Source organism: Phacochoerus africanus, chromosome 9 (assembly GCF_016906955.1).
Source record: "Phacochoerus africanus isolate WHEZ1 chromosome 9, ROS_Pafr_v1, whole genome shotgun sequence".
NCBI classification, from domain to species: Eukaryota; Metazoa; Chordata; class Mammalia; order Artiodactyla; family Suidae; genus Phacochoerus; species Phacochoerus africanus.
In genome coordinates, this window is record NC_062552.1 from 70,025,680 (window position 1) to 70,042,246 (window position 16,567).

At 35.3% G+C, this 16,567-nt stretch overlaps 2 protein-coding genes across 5 annotated transcripts in view; both read right to left on the reverse strand.

Annotated features, from left to right (window-relative positions):
• The window catches only part of SCFD1 (sec1 family domain containing 1), a 109,580-nt gene extending 101,921 nt beyond the window's left edge, over positions 1-7,659 (reverse strand). For both annotated transcript variants that reach the window (XM_047795159.1, XM_047795158.1), the window contains exons 1-2: positions 7,543-7,659; positions 2,131-2,201 (exon numbers count right to left, since the gene is read on the reverse strand). In XM_047795159.1, the coding sequence (XP_047651115.1) occupies positions 2,131-2,201; positions 7,543-7,600 (129 nt within the window). In that variant the 5' untranslated portion in view covers positions 7,601-7,659. The remainder of the gene's footprint in view (positions 1-2,130; positions 2,202-7,542) is intronic.
• A 4,691-nt stretch (positions 7,660-12,350) lies between these two features.
• The window catches only part of G2E3 (G2/M-phase specific E3 ubiquitin protein ligase), a 60,714-nt gene continuing 56,497 nt past the window's right edge, over positions 12,351-16,567 (reverse strand). For all 3 annotated transcript variants that reach the window (XM_047795512.1, XM_047795513.1, XM_047795515.1), the window contains 2 exons: positions 14,732-14,922; positions 12,351-13,839 (listed from right to left, as the gene is read on the reverse strand). In XM_047795512.1, coding sequence (XP_047651468.1) covers positions 13,583-13,839; positions 14,732-14,922 — 448 coding nt within the window. In that variant the 3' untranslated portion in view covers positions 12,351-13,582. The remainder of the gene's footprint in view (positions 13,840-14,731; positions 14,923-16,567) is intronic.

Here is a 16,567-nt window from a genome sequence, read left to right on the forward strand (position 1 = left end):
CAGCAGCTACAGCTCTGATTAGACCCCCTAGCCTGGGAACTTCCATATGCTGCGGGTGTGGCCCTACAAAGACAAAAACAAAACAAAACAAAAAAAACTCACATTTTTCTCTCATCCTTTAAGATGTCTTTTTTGTTTTGTTGATGGTTTCCTTTGCTGTGCAAAAGGCTGTAAGTTTGATAAGGTCCAATTTGCTTATTTTTGCTTTTATTTCTTTTGCCTTGGGAGATCCATAAGAAAATATCCTATGATTTATGTCAGAAAACGTTTTGCCTATGTTCTCCTCTAGGAGTTTTATGGTGTCATGTCTTATTCTGAGGTCTTCAATTCATTTTGAGCTTATTTTTGTATATGGTTGTGAGGGGATGTTCTAATGTCATTGATTTTCATGTAGCTGTCCAGCTTTCCCAACACCAATTGCTAAAGAGATTGTCTTTTCTCCACTGTATATTCTTGCTTCCTTGGTCATACATTAATTGACCACAGGTGTGTGGGTTTATTTCTGGGCTCTCTGATCTATTAATGTATTTTTATGTTTTTGTGTGTAGTACTGTCTGAAGTTTGGAAGGGTTAAGCCTCCAGTTTTGCTCTTTTTGCTCTGGATTGCTTTGGCAATTCTGGGTCTTTGGCGGTTCTATATAAATTTTGGGATTATTTACTATTACAGTTCTGTGAAAAACACTACAGGAGAAAATATTTGCAAATGATGTGATCGACAAGAGGTTAATATCCAAAAAATACAAACAGCTCAAAAACTCAATATAAAAAAAAAAATCAAAAAATGGACAGACATCTCTTCAAAGAAGACATACAGATAGCCAACAGGAATATGAAAAGATGCTGAACATTGCCCATCATTAGAGAAATGCAAGTCAAAAAACCACAATAAGGTATCACCTCTCTTCAGTCAGAATGGCCATCATCAAAAAATCTACAAATAGGAGTTCCCGTTATGGCTCAGTGGTTAACGAATCCAACTAAGAACCATGAGGTTGCGTTTTCAATCCCTGGCATGGCTCAGTGGGTTAAGAATCCGGCATTGCTGTGAGCTGTGGTGTAGGTTGCAGACGCGGCTTGGATCCCACATTGCTGTGGCTCTGGCGCAGGCCGGCAGCTACAGCTCTGATCCCACATTGCTATGGCTCTGGCGGAGGCCGGCAGCTACAGCTCTGATTCGACACTTAGCCTGGGAACCTCCATATGCCGCAGAAGCGGCACAAGAAACAGAAAAAAGACAAAAAAAAAATCTACAAATAATAAATTCTGGGGAGGATGTGGAGAAAAGGAAACCCTAGTACAATGTTGGTGGGAATGTAAATTGGTGAAGCCACAACTGAAAACAGTATGGAGGTTCCTTAAAAAAACTAAAACTACAGCTACCATATATGATCCAGGAACCCCACTCCTGGGCATTTATCAGGAAAAGATGAAAACTCTAATTTGAAAATTTACAGCAATGTTCACAGCAGCACTATTTACAACAGCCAAGATATGGAAACAACCCAAGTGCCCATCAACAGAAGAGTGGTTGAAGAAAATGTGGTGTATATACACAATGGAATATTACTCAGCCATAAAAAGAATTCAGTGTTAATATATGTAGCAACATGGATGACCTAGAGAAAATCATACTAAGTGAACTAAGACAAAGACAAGTATTATATGATAACACTTATATGTGGAATCTAAAAAATAATATGAATGAATCCATACATAATTCAGAAACAGACTTACAGACATAAAAAACAAACCTATGGTTACCAAATGGGAAAGTGGGGAGGAAAAAACTAGGAGTATGGAATTAACAGATACAAATTACTATACATAAGAAATATACAACAAGCATTTCCTGTACAATACATGGAACTATATTCAATATCTTATAATAACCTATAATGGTAAATAATCTGAATAACTGAATCACTCTGCCATACAACTGAAATTATCACAATGTCATAAATCAATTACGAAAAAAAAAAAGACTCACATTTAGAAGCCACGCTAAATAAGATATTCATGCATTACAACTAAAATGTGCTACTGTTCAGTATTAACAAGAAACTCCACCCAATCACCATCAATAAGAGCTAAGAGAAAGAAAACAGTCCCCACTAAAATAACCTTTCTTACCTTCCATACTGGTTCTCCAGCGCTGTTTTTAACATGAGGCACATTGAAATTCAACATACGCTTCAAAGCCACTGGAAATGAAAATAGTCTTATTAAATATTACCAAAGTTTTTTAGGATTTCATTTCCCCAACATTTATTACCTACTACCTCAAAACAAAATGCATAAACCACTCTAGTAAAACTAATACATCAAATGGCTGGATGTGTAGAAGTAGGGTCAGACTCTGTAAGACCATTTCATGAACAGCTAATGGGCATGTGTCTGGAAGATTTTCTAACATACAAAAAGTATCTGCCTCCAGATGAAAATGTGCAAAATGTTCAGGAAGAAGCCTTTTCCATGTCTCCTGATATCACATCACATTTTATACGAATGCAAAAAGTAATTCTGCCAATTGTGAACTTGCAGTGGCCTCAATATACAACTAGTGCTATTGTCTATTTACTGTGTGACTGAAAGCACAGATTAAGATCAGTCTTTCTAAAAACAAAAAATCATGTATATTTGATTCATATACAAAATCTTCCTACAGCAGATCTATTTTTCAATTATCCTGGAGTGTATTCTATGACCTATCAGATTCACTATCTAAATTGTTAGATTTTCCTATGTTATGGTAACTGGTTAACTCCTGCTAAAAAAAATATACAATTCTATAATTATGGCACTTATACCCTATGGGTTACAGTATTTTGTGGTTTTAACTGTTCATCTGTTTATGTGTTACAGCAGACTCAGAAATATATTTAAAGGAAAGCAAAAATCTTGATATACTTTTATATGAAGTTGAGATGGCCAAATATTCAAGGGCTAGTACTGATTAGCTGATTTAATTTTTAAGAGATTGGTAACCCTAAAATCTACTTGATTTTTAAAAGCACTTGGGTTAGGTTTTAATAATACAAAATAACCTACAAGCTAAACACCTACCAGAGAACTTTAAAATACTCAAATCACCTGGTTATGAACTTATAGCATATTCATTCACTCACTAGTAAAACTTCTATTAAATGCTTATTTCCCAGAGTTCCCATCATGGTGCTGTGGAAACAAACCTGACTAGGAACCATGAGGTTGCAGGTTTGATCCCTGGCCTTGCTCAGTGGGTTAAGATATTCATGCATTACAGTGCTGCCGTGATCTGTGGTATAGGTTGCAGACATGGCTCAGATTCCACGTTGCTATGGCTATGGCATAAGCTAGCGGCTATACCTCTGATTCAACCCCTAGCCTGGGAACCTCCAAATGCCGGGAGTATGGCCCTAAAAAGCAAAAAAAAAAAAGCTTATTTCCCCTTTTTTGGCTGTGCTCATGGCATGCAGAAATTCCTGGACCAGCAACTGAAAATCCATGACATAAAAGTGACAATGCTGGGTCCTTAACCCACTGAGCCACTGGGGAACTCCAGAATGCTTATTTCTTGAGGCAGGTAAAATAGTAAGAGATTGTACTTGAGTAATATATTTATATGTGTGTAGATAAAGAGATAATTTTTTGGTTAAATGTTAGTATCTAATGTCCAGCCAATAATACATATTGCCAATAATTTAGACCTACCAAAGAAGCACCCAGGTATTATATTACACAAAGAATACATAAATAAAAAAAACTCTTTGGTACTTAAAACTGAAATAATGCAGGAAGAATACAGGGTGCTCTAGAATTAATTCTTCTACTGGGCTTCAGCAAAGCTCTTCCTCCCACCATCAGGCAATACAGACACTACCACCTGGCTGGCACTCATAGCCCAAGAGAGAAAAATCTTGTTTTTAGAAACAGCTGTTCACCCTTTTGACATAGGACAACTAGGAAGAATCACAGCCTGGGTTGCTTATGAGCCCCAGGTGAATGGTGTTCTCCAGAGGTAGGTCTTTGTTAACTCAAAGAAGCCAGTATCAGCAGATATTCCCAGAGCTACCTTCTTGGATCCATCTTAATGAATTTCCTCAATTCTGAGCCTTGGGTAACTTGCTAATAGGGATTCTGACACAGTGGATTTGTTAACAGAGTACATGGTCAATGTATAAGAATGAGGGGTTCCTGTTGTGGCTCAGGGGTTAGAGACTGATGTTGTGTCTGTGAGTATGTGGGTTCAATTCCTGGCCTCACTCAGTGGGTTAAAGATCCGGTGTTGCCACAAGCTGCATGCAGCATAGGTCATAGATGTGGCTTGGATCCAGTGTTGCCCTGGCTGTGGAGTAGCTCACAGCTGCAGCTCCAATTCAGCTCCTGGCCTGGGAACTGCCATATGCCACAGGTGCAGCCTTAAAAAGAGAAAAAAAGAATCTTTAAGAATGTAATTTTACATTATTTTACATTAGAGTAACTCTCTAAAGGCTTAAATTATTGCTTTTAACTGAAATGATTAAATATACCATACACACCTAGACTTGGCTAATGTATTTTCACCCTCACCTGGAATGTTTTTTCTTTGCTCACTATATATTCAACTACATGTACTATCACTCAGCAAATGTTTAGTGAGTGTTTACCACCTGCCAGACATAGCTCTAGCTGTTGGTACTAAACAAAATGGACTGAATAAAAGTGACCTATCTTCAAGTAACTGTCATTCTAGCTGGGGGAGAAAGACAACAAAATAGTAAAACATATGATATGTGAGATCATGATAAGTGCTATGAAGGAAAACAGGGGAGGAAGGAGGAAGAAGGAGTTGTGTAATTTTAACTTAAGTAGTCAGGAGAGGCCTCCTGAGAAGGTAACATTTGAATAATGACCTACAGGAGGTGAGGGAGTGAACCATGCAGATATCTCTGAAAGAGTATTCCAGAAAGAGAACACAAAAAGGCTCTGAAGTGGGAGCACTCTGGTGTGTTCAAGGAAAGGGGAGAGTAAAAGGGAGTGAATCAGAAAGTTAAGTGGAGAGCAGATCATATAGAGCCTTGTAGACCACTGTCAGATTGCTTTGGCTTTTACCATGATTGAAACAGGGAAACTAATAAATGACTCAAAGTGCTAGAGAGTTTTGAGCAAATATGTAACATGATCACTTGGGATACTATGTGAAGAAAAATGAAGGGAAACAGAGTTTTAAAAGCAAGGAGACCAAATAGGAGATTACTGCAGAAACTCATGGTGGCTTGGACCTGTGTGATAAAGATCAGATTCTAGGCGAATTTTCAGAGCAAAGCTGGCAAGATTTACTGACAGATCTGATGTGAGATATAAATGACAGAAGTCAAGAAAGTGTCAAGGTTTTTGACCTGAACAACCACAAGAATGGAGTTGTCATTACTTGATATGGGGTAGACTGAGTCTGAGGAGAGGTCCAGGCTAGAAATATAAACATGGGGATCATAGCATATAGAAAGTACCAAAAGCCAAGAAGCTACATGAGATCACTGTAAGAGAGAAAGCAGTTGATTTGGGGTTCTCCTCTAAGAAATGGGAGAGTTGAGCAAGAACCTGCAACAGAGAGGCATGCATGAATGACAACGGTAACATAGGATTCTGCCTGTTGAACTAAAGGATAAGACTAGAGTGTTTCAGGAAACTGTTACAAAAGACATGATTTTTGAAGTGACTTTAAAAGATGAATAAAGACTCTTCAGGCAGGCAAAGCAAAAAACTGGCTAGTTAAACTTTCTATAACTTAATTACCTGCAAAATGGAGATAAAAATACATGTAAAAATCACTTAAAATAGTCTCTGACAATACTAAATGTTCAATAAATATCAGCTATTATCTACCCAAATAGACTGCAAACTCCTTTGTACCAGAGTCTTATATCTAGAATATTTAAGAATCACCTGTGATCTATTTTCCAAAACATTCTCAATGGGCATCAGGCAAATGTTTACTTCTGCCACTATAGCACATATAAAGATGTCTGCCTTTCTCCCAAAATAAGACAGAACTCAACTGTAGTACTAATTTGATAAATCTGGAATAACCTATGTAGTAATGATGTGAAATATTGCTACAATGAAGTTTATTACTGCAGAAATCCAAATTATGTGCTATTAGATTTTAATATTATACAAAGTTTCTGCATATAAAAATTACTAACAAATTTAATTTTTCAAAAAGCTCCTTTATATTGGCATAAAGTCTTTCTTAACATGTTTTTTATTTTAATATGCAGTATGACCTAATTCACTGAGGTTCAGTAAGATGTTGGAACCATACTGCAAAGACAAATGGGGTTTCTATTTGTTTATACAAATAAAATGAATGGCAGGTATTCCTCAAATTTTATTTGGACTTTCATGTATTTAAGTTATGCCTGACTTCATCTGATAGTTTACACTAAATTATCCATTGGTGGAAAGCAGAACATAACTCATTATGCACTGTGTGTCATTACTACATTAAGGTCTACCATTAATTTTTTCTTTGAATTCCAAAGGAAGGAATCAAGCATAGCCAAAATCCTTTCTATAGACCATATTAATTGTAATCAATTGTTTTCCTACACAGATTTATATGCAAAAGAACATAATTACAAGAGACAATTTCCAAATATGCATATTCTTGATGGCTTATTTCTACTAGCTCCTCAGAATTAAGAGTTTGCCAATTTTCGAGACAATTAGCTAACAGGTATAATCCATTAGTTTGTAGCTAACAGGTATAAACCAAGTTGTCATCACAAGTTTCCAAAAAATATGACAAAACTAAAATTATCTAAGATGGAAAAAATACCAAAGCTCAAAAAGAAGGAATGTGTATTTTTTAAAACCGTATTTTACAATATACACAGGAGCTATATAATCACGTTCTATTAAACATGAAACTAATAACGCATAGTTTAAGAACACTAATTTGCCAAATAATTAAAATAGGAAAGGTTAATTCATTTATTTTGCCATTCTTATACCTCATTCCAGCATGCTGAAGACGGAAATCTTTTAACACCGAGCATTTCTCATCTGGTACCCCCAAAGATTGGTCCAAAGGAGAGAAATGGCAGAATGTAATCTGCTCTGAAAAGAACACCTAAATTTTGTTATTGTGGTGGAAGTGCCGGAAGATCCAACTCTAAATATTGAAATGGGAGAAAACTGAACCATGCACAGAAACAAACCCGAAAGACCTCATAGGCAGCAACACAGGGAGGGGAAATGCCAGCTGCTAAATCTTGTCGTAAAGGCCTTCTGAGGTCCAGTAGGAAAGCGACAAGTGCAGGACAGGACCATAGCAACCTGCTCACCCGAGAAGCCACTTCTCTGGCACCACTTCCGAGGGCCGAGTTTTCAAGCTAATGGAATCTCTTCCCTAAAAACTCCAGAGGGGAGGGGCTCTCGATGCTCGGAGAACAGGATTAAACTTTTGAAGGTCCACCTCTGAGCTGCACGCACCGCGACCGAGTGAGGGCGACAAGCATAGGAAGCTTGTCCTCACTGCAAGCATGAAACCTCAGGGAAGAGAAGAGAATAAGTCGGTACCTGTTTGTCTCTCTCGAATACTTGCTGCCGCGGCCGCCGCCATCTTGACTCCCACCATTCACTGCCCGGCTGGCAAGCGGAGCCTGAGGATGACGTGGCCGCCCCGACCGCCCCGGAAGCAAAGCCCGGAGGGGCGGGATCATAGAAGGCCGAGCCCCGCCTCCCCCACGGTGACCCTTCCGTACCCTCAGCAACAAAACTTGACGAACAAAGAATGAGGGAATCATTTTTGGACACCTAGGTAGTTTACTTTTCGGAGGCGGAACGGTGGGAATTTTTATCCCATCAAGCCGCAGGTTCTCAGAGTAGCTGCCTTAAATTGAGCTCTTAGGGTAGAAACGTGTTGTAGTGCCAAGAACGTATTGACTGTTAGTTTGGTCGTTTGCATATCTCTTAAGTGTGATAATACTCCAGGGGCTTAAGGGTCGCAGGACTAAAGTAAATGAAGCTCCTGGAACAAAATCGGCACTTAAATGCCAGCTCCCCTTTCTTTCTACCAGCGCAGCATGTTTCCCTTTTGCTCCCCTTTCCAGGGAAACGGTCAGCTTTGGTGTATTGCTCTCATTTGGCAGATTTCTCAACCTCACGTGCAGGTGTCTTCTTAATGTACGCTTAAAGCCATGTGATAACAAAATATATCCGATATTGATGACTTCTAATCCATAGATTTTTTATTGGATGTCAAAAATGGACACACAACTCTGCATTAGCTATTGTTCGTTCTGTAGCTGCACCAAATTCTGAAATTAGACCCTGTACCTTAAAAACTAGTTTGAAAACTTAAATTTTCAAATTTTTGAGACTAAGTTTCTTTAACAATTACATAAACAGCAAAATCTATAATAAAACACTACTCCACAAATAAATTTTTATGAAACTTAAGACTGATAACCTTAATGTCATCAGGGAACACCCTAGAACTGAATCTATTTTTTTTCCTTCCACATTTTTTTTCAGCTTTATTGAGAGTGTAATTGACAAAAGTGGAAAGATCCTTGAAATGTACAGTGACAATTTGATATCTATACACATACATTATGAAATAATGTCCCTCCAGCTAGTTAACTATCACATCTATCAACTCACATATTTTTGTGTGTGAAAAATACTGATTTCTCCTCTTAGCAAATTTCATGTATACAATATAGTTATATCTAGGAGTTCCCATTGTGGCTCAGCTGGTTATGAAGCCAACTAATAGCCATGAATAAATGAGTTCAATCCCTAGCCTTGCACACTGAGTTAAGCTTCTGGCATTGCTGTGAACTGTGGTGTAGGTCACAGACATGGCTGGGATCCGGTGTTGTGTGGCCAAAGAGCTGCAGCTCTGATTTGACCTCTAGCCTGGGAACTTCCATATGCTGCAGGTGCGGCCCTAAAAAGCAAACAAAACAGTTATCAACTATAGTCACCATGTTATATATTAGATGCTCAGACCTTATTCATCTTATAGCTGAAAGCTTTTTACTGTTTCATACATGTGGAATTTAAAATATTAAAGTTAAAACTCATGGAAACAGCAGAAAAATCACTATCATTTTTACAGCTAATTGGCATATTCAATAAGAAATTAACTAGAATATTTACTGCTTTATTGTGTTATCAGTAATATTTTGAAGGAATCACCAATTAACTAGGTGTGCTATAATTAAACAGAAATGAGAGTTCCTGTGCTATGTGAAAGTTTTACTTCAGTTTTTGTTTTCATGGAATATATAATAAACAGGCTTTCCCACCTCCAACATCTGAGAGCCTAATCTTGTTCATTTTGGTGCTTCCACTTTCAAGTGCAAATCTATAATGTAACCATTTCAGCTCCAGTATAGACCTCCCAAAATTTGAGTCATACTGATATGAAATAAGACATATTTAATGTTTATATACAGCATATACATTTGAAATGATAAAAACTGTCTTGACCAAAGACTGCACGGTGTGGGCAAACAAATGTATAAAAAAATATGTCCCACAGAACAGTGGCAGTAAACATAGCTCCTGTGAGGCTAAGACTAAGGTATTTATTATGTATTATTACACATAAGGAAAGAAACTACAGCTGTTAAAGAGTGTCAGTTAACCCAACTTAACCTTTTAACTGACTCAACTTATCCAGATTTTTGGCTCAAAAATTTTTTTTATTTTGGCAAACTATTATTTTACATTGGGGATAGACAGTTTTAACACAAAAAAACCTCAGTTCATTTAAGAGAGGTTAGGTTCCTAGGTGTCAGCCAACAACTGCTTGCTGGATCTCTCAAATGTGTAGAGGAAAAGATCTTGTATCTTCCTAGTATTGTTTAGAATCCTAGCAAGTTACTTAATTTAGTTCACATAAGCATTTCACATTTAGTAGCATAAACATATTTATTTAGAAAACTTCATTATAAATGTTATATTTGAGGCCTTTTTTTTAATTTTAAAAAAAGGACTAGGCTGACATATTATCACCTAACATAATACCCAGCACATAGTACATATTGGAAGAAGTTTAGCAATTTGAAATAACAGCCAAAATGAGAACTTGAAAATTGAGTGTCTTGAAAGCAATCCAAATTTTCCTAAACTATAGGTAATACATATTCAGGTAATCCATCAATATGTTTTTATGCTTTACATTGCATTATTTAGTGCATAAAACCTAGTTTAATAGCTTATTTAAAAAGTAACAAAAAGAAGTTCTCTTGTGACGCAGCAGATTGGGGATCTGGCATTGTTGCTGTAGCTGCCTAGGTCACTGCTGTGGCACAGGTTCAACCCCTGACCCAGTAACTTCTTCATGTCCAGGGCATAGCCAAAAAAAAAAAAAAAAGAAAACAAAAAACCTACAAAATAAAAAACCCAACAACAACAAAAAAACCCAACATAGGAGTTCCCGTCGTGGCGCAGTGGTTAACGAATCCGACTAGGAACCATGAGGTCGCGGGTTCGGTCCCTGCCCTTGCTCAGTGGGTTAACGATCCGGTGTTGCCGTGAGCTGTGGTGTAGGTTGCAGACGCGGCTCGGATTCTGCGTTGCTGTGGCTCTGGCGTAGGCCGGTGGCTACAGCTCCGATTGGACCCCTAGCATGGGAACCTCCATATGCCGCGGGAGCGGCCCAAGAAATAGCAAAAAAAAAAAAAACAAAAAAAAACAAAACCCAACATAATATGTGATAATCACTATACACATGAATTATGTATTTATAAATAGAATCTTCTAATCATTTTCTTATAATGACTGACTGTAGAAGGCAAAATCACTAAGAAAATCTACTTTACACTCTCTTTTACTGCATATTTAGCATTGAGTATAAAAGTTCCAACAGTTTCCATACAACTGGGGGGAGGAATTATAAGAAGTTTGGAATAAAGTAGAAGCCAAAGTGAATTCTCAGGTTAGGAATCAAATGACTTTTTACTTGACCCAAATAATGTCTTATTTATAATATGGAAATTAAATATTATAAAGTATAAAATCATGAGCTAGCTTATGTCTTAAAGAATCTTTACCTTAAATACTAAAACAGTAGAACAAGAATAGTAAGTACTTGTACTAAGCTCAAGAATAGAGAATTGTATAAAATGCCTTAAGATGAAGTTCACAAACCAAAAAATGTAAAACTGTTTAAAAACAATGAATATAAAACTAACCTAAGACCATTATCAATAGATGCCTAAGAGGTGAGTTTATAGTTTTTCTTGATATTGAGGGCAAAAGAAATCAAGCTTGAAATATGACATTTAGATGATTGAAATATTTAAGAAATACACACATTTTAAAACTTTATAACATAATTCCTTTTTTAAAATCAATGTCAGTAAGAACTGTGCATTGGCTATAACAATGAATAGAAAAAGAACAATCGTAATACCAATCATTTGACACAGCAATGCAGCAGAAAATAAATTAACCTACAGGTTTCTGATATATCTTGACTATAAAAATTAATCTAAAATCACACTTCTGGAACATCCTTAAAACCAGAAAATATTTTATAATATGAATATTTATACTTCATTTTAACATATGAATATCCTAAATTATTACTTATACCACTTATCCCTAAGTCTCTATTTACACATAGAAGAGGAAATGAAATACTGTTAATTGTAGCTAACCCAAGCACAATGGATCCCTAACAGCCCTCCCCACTCAAAAAGCATGTAAGTATTTAACAGCTTTAATGCTACTGCAGGAAAAATTAATTCAAAGTACAAATAACCAGAATATAGTTTTTATTAGGTTTTCTGGTTTGTACTGGTTTAAGGGCTTTTTAAACTTTAGAAAAACTAGGTAGGTTAAGAAATAAAATGTCCAATTTATCAACACATTTGGAATAAAAGCTATACAGTGAGGCTGAGGTTTATATTATATATTAAACCTTTTTTGATAACTGATCCTTTAATTACTTTTGATAATGTAACAGAATTCAACACGAGACAAAGAAATCTTTAATGTTTTAAAACCTTCAACTTAAAGTGTTACTTTAATTGCTGTGTCTGTTAATAAATGTAACAAAATTATAACAGGATTGTTTTAGCTTCCCTTTGGTATTAAGAGAAATATTACCAGTAATAAACCAATCCTGTCATTTGCCTTAAAAAATACCAGTAATTTGGGAGTTCTCTGGTGGCTCAAGGGGTTAAGAATATAGTATTGCCACTGCTGTGGCATGAGTTTGATCACTGGCTTGCAGAACTTCCACATACTAGGATGTGGCCAAAAAAAAAAAAAAAATCAGTAATTTGTGGATGTTTCTTGAGGATTAGAATATGATGGCTGATACCTGTGCCTTATACAGCAAGAAAAATGTGTTTAAAACCAAGCAATTTACCTCTTATATGATTTATTTTGGTGAAAAACCCATTTATAACATAACAGATTAGGGATATTAGACTTTTCCAATCTCTTCTTTTCCAAGAGTACAAATATGGAGAAATAAGTATGGCATTATGTATCTTCAAATTGTTACTACATAATTTCTTGTTACTTCTAGATGTTCTTTGACTTTTAGTAGCATTAGTAAGGTTAAAAAAGAAAGGAAACAAAGTGTTTATGGACCGCTACACAGGGACACAATAGTTAATTCTGCATGGTGAGATTAGAATGGGTTTTTTCATTCCACTTCTTACATATTTCTACATTGTTTATATAACAACTAGATTTCAAAGGCAAAGATAACTATAATGCAATGGTGCCAGCTTACCTATCATATAACCATCTTGATAATAAATAACTGTCAAATAGCAAAACCTACCAAATGGCAATCCAGAGATCATTCTATTCAAATACCTAAGTGATTGTGGATCAGACATAATGGGATAAAGAAACAACAAGAACAAAATGCCATGATTTTAAAGCCAAGGCGTTAAAGACACTTACTTAGGAATTTTCAACTATATTCTAATCTACCTCACAAGTGTTTTAAAACTAAGGAAGGTCCATAGATTGTAGAATATTTGTGCAATTCTGCTTTTTATATAATACTTCCCATTAGGTATAATCAATTGCAGTGTGGATCTATTTTAATATAACTCAATAATCTAAAAACATTTTTAACAACTAATTTAGTGCCATCCCAGAAAAGGATACATATAACATATACCCCAAAATATATGCCTTTGATTAACATAACAAGATTTATCATTTAGCTTTCCTTATTTAATGCTTTAAAATAAAATAAGTAGCAATTTGAAAATTGCATAAAATTAGAAAAGTCACTGTGGCATCCTATAGCCACAAATTGTAATCCTAATTTACAAAAATAGTGACTCAGGTTTTTTTCTTATATATACCACGCTACTTGGAGAATATCTGTACAGCCATTTTAAAAGTATTTATATTGAGGATTATGAAGCATGTATACTAAGAAAATAGAAAAATATTAACTTTGACTGGTACATCTTAACAAAAAATTTTTTTAGTTTAAGCGGCCAAAACATTCCTTTATATTCGTATGGTAATTTTTATTGGGCCAAGCTGGTTTAAAAGTGATGATGGACAGATCACTGAAACAAAGTGTCAATAGCAGCTTTTAAAGAAGCATCTTTGTTCAAAACATTTAATGTCCACTGAAGTGAGAATTTTCTTCCTTTTCTAATCTTAGAGTGTTTTTTATGGCAAAGTCCATATTTTCTTGAAATTCTTTGTATGTACTGGTGATTGGAAGAGCTAAACAGTTATTACACTTGTTTCCGACAGGAAAATCCATATGAAGGCACTCAATTGAAGGAGTAGGTTTAAATCCAGCAGGTGGAATGGAATTGCAACCAGTTGCAAAAATAAGAATATCTTCCATTGTTACTGTAGACTTACCATCTGAAAAGAATACCAAAAAAAAAAAAGAGAGAAAAAACAAAAATCCATGTTATATATTGCTACCATCACAGACATTTCCCCAACTAGACTAGAAATGTTAAAACGGCAGACTCCCACATTATGCATCTCCACAGAGCAGATGCATAAGAGACAAAATCACTAAGTACAATGACATAACAGGAAAACAGACTATTGAATACATGTAAATTTGAATTTCCAAGTAGGACTCATAGACATAATTTGGTTGACCCACTCATTGTATATCTGAATGCCTTCCTTAATATAAAATTATCATATAGTCCAGAGGTTCAGGGAGTTTTAAAACTCTATCTTTAGGGGATATGATACTACAATTTAAAACCATTTCTAGATCATTGCTATTTGATCAACTATTTCAACAAATGCAGAGAGGAAAAACTAAGTTGTATGAAACATCCAAACAACCTAGCTAAAATATTTTCAACTGAAAGTTAAAATTTTTGACTCCCTATTAAAAGGAATGAATTTACATTGCTAACATTCAATGATTAATATTATCGTTCTCTGACCAATGGATGAGAAATTCAATTAACTTAAAATTTAAAAATAAAATGAAATAGATGACTAGCTTTGAGACTATGCTGTGGGAATCACCCACATACTTAATTAGTCTTCTAGGAGGAATGCTTTTCACTTCAAATTATCTAGAAGAAAACACGTGAAAAACAGCACTTTAACTTTTTTTCATCCTCACCACTTTCAACTCAGTCATATAAACTTTTGAAGAAAGTTTTGTAAATAAGTACAAATAAGTAATAGATCAAAGTCTTACCATAAATACAAATCTCAAATAAACTAATATCCCAAAACAAAATTTCTAACCCAGTTAAATAAAAATAAAAAATCCACATACCCTCAATAGCCTGTAAGTAACTGTTCCAAAACCCCAAAGCCTGTACATCAGATAATGTATGTACTGTAAATAGATCACTAAGAACTTTTGCAGAAAGACTCTCAGGTTTATGACAGAAGATGTTACAAAATGCTTCTGGATAAGTCTGAATTTTCTCCAAAACACCAAGAGTCTTCAGACCCTGTTTAAAACTTAAGAAAAATAATGAGTCAACATTCATACACATGTGTTTAGAATGAACATTTCTAGCAATTTACTACCATATAATTGGGTGTGAGGAAAAAGAAAAATATGGATACATTATACATGATATTTTCAAATCAGTAATAGAGAAATGTATTAATATTTTGCATACCTACAATGCTTGGCTTTACAGAAGTTTCTGAATTAAGCTAATAATATTCTCTATTAAGAGGAATAAAGCAGACATCTACAATTTTACACTTCAAAACTAGTTAGTATAAAAATGAAGTTTTCAAGAGATTGCAAAGAAAAAGAATGATAAATTTTAGCCACATAAAAAATTTTAAATTTAAGTATTGCTAAAAATAAACAGACAAAACAAAGTGGGAAACATTTTTAATATACATGACAGAAAACTAAATTTCCTAATATACCAAAAACACAAATCACTTTTCTAAAACAATCCAACATGAAATACACAAAATATTAATGCACTATTAACAAGATACTAGTAAGATAAGAATTTTTTTAAAATTCACATTTTCACTAATAAGCAGGGAATGGAATACCACTTTTGCTTAGCAGACCAAGCCCTTTACTGTGGCTCTGGATTCCCTACACACCTCCTTTGGTACTCTGCTGCAATGACTCATTTTCCTTCTATTACCTCTTCTTCAAGTACACAAAAATCTACTTCTCTTTCCCATTTTTGAATAAGGAAAAAAAATTCACTAAATCCCGTTTTCCTTTGAGACAACCTATGTGAAAGACCCTCCCACATTTGCTGTTTCCTTATTTTCCTATTCACTTTTCCTCCACTTCCTTCTACATCTCAGGAATAACTGCCCCAAGTTCATGAATGATGGCATATTTGAAATTTAAAGCCAATCAGGTATTTACTCTCTTCCTGGACAATACAAAGACCTCAGAACACCTGCAACTCTAGTAGCTTCCACTCTATCTTTGCTATGAAACATTCTTTTATCCCACCTTTTACCATAAATCCCCAAATCAAATTATGAATTTTTTGTAGTTTATTCTAATATTAACCATTTTTTTCTTAACCATTCCTCTCATCTACAAACTTCCCTGCTACAATCTTTTAGCTCTTGTATACAGTAACTTTGCTACATTCTTTATAGAAGAATTCCTAAGGCTATTTTTAGTTAGACAATTATGTAGACTACTAATGATAATTTTAGTTCTTTCAATCCTTAGTAACATTAACTTATTCATTTAGTCTTGTTGCTTTGCTAGGACCTCCAGTATATTGTAGAAAGGAAGAGGGTGATTACATGTATCCCTCAGGCTTGTCATGGCCTTAAGATGAATGCCTAATCACACTTCACAACTAAGGATAATGTTTTGAACATTTAGAAAATAATCTTTATAAGGATGTTTCAAATTGTGAGCTTAAAATCATGTATAATATTTAAATGTATCAACTGATTTTCTTGCATCTGCATCTGTATGGTGACTGTTTTTTTTCCTTTATTAGTGGAGTGCACTAAAGCAAGATTTTTTTTTGCCTTTTTTTTAGGGCTGCGCCCGTGGCATATGGAGGTTCTAGGCTAGGGGTCCAATAGGAGCTGTAGCTGCAGGCCTACGCCAGAGCCATAGCAATGACAGATCTGAGCCGTGTCTGCAACCTAC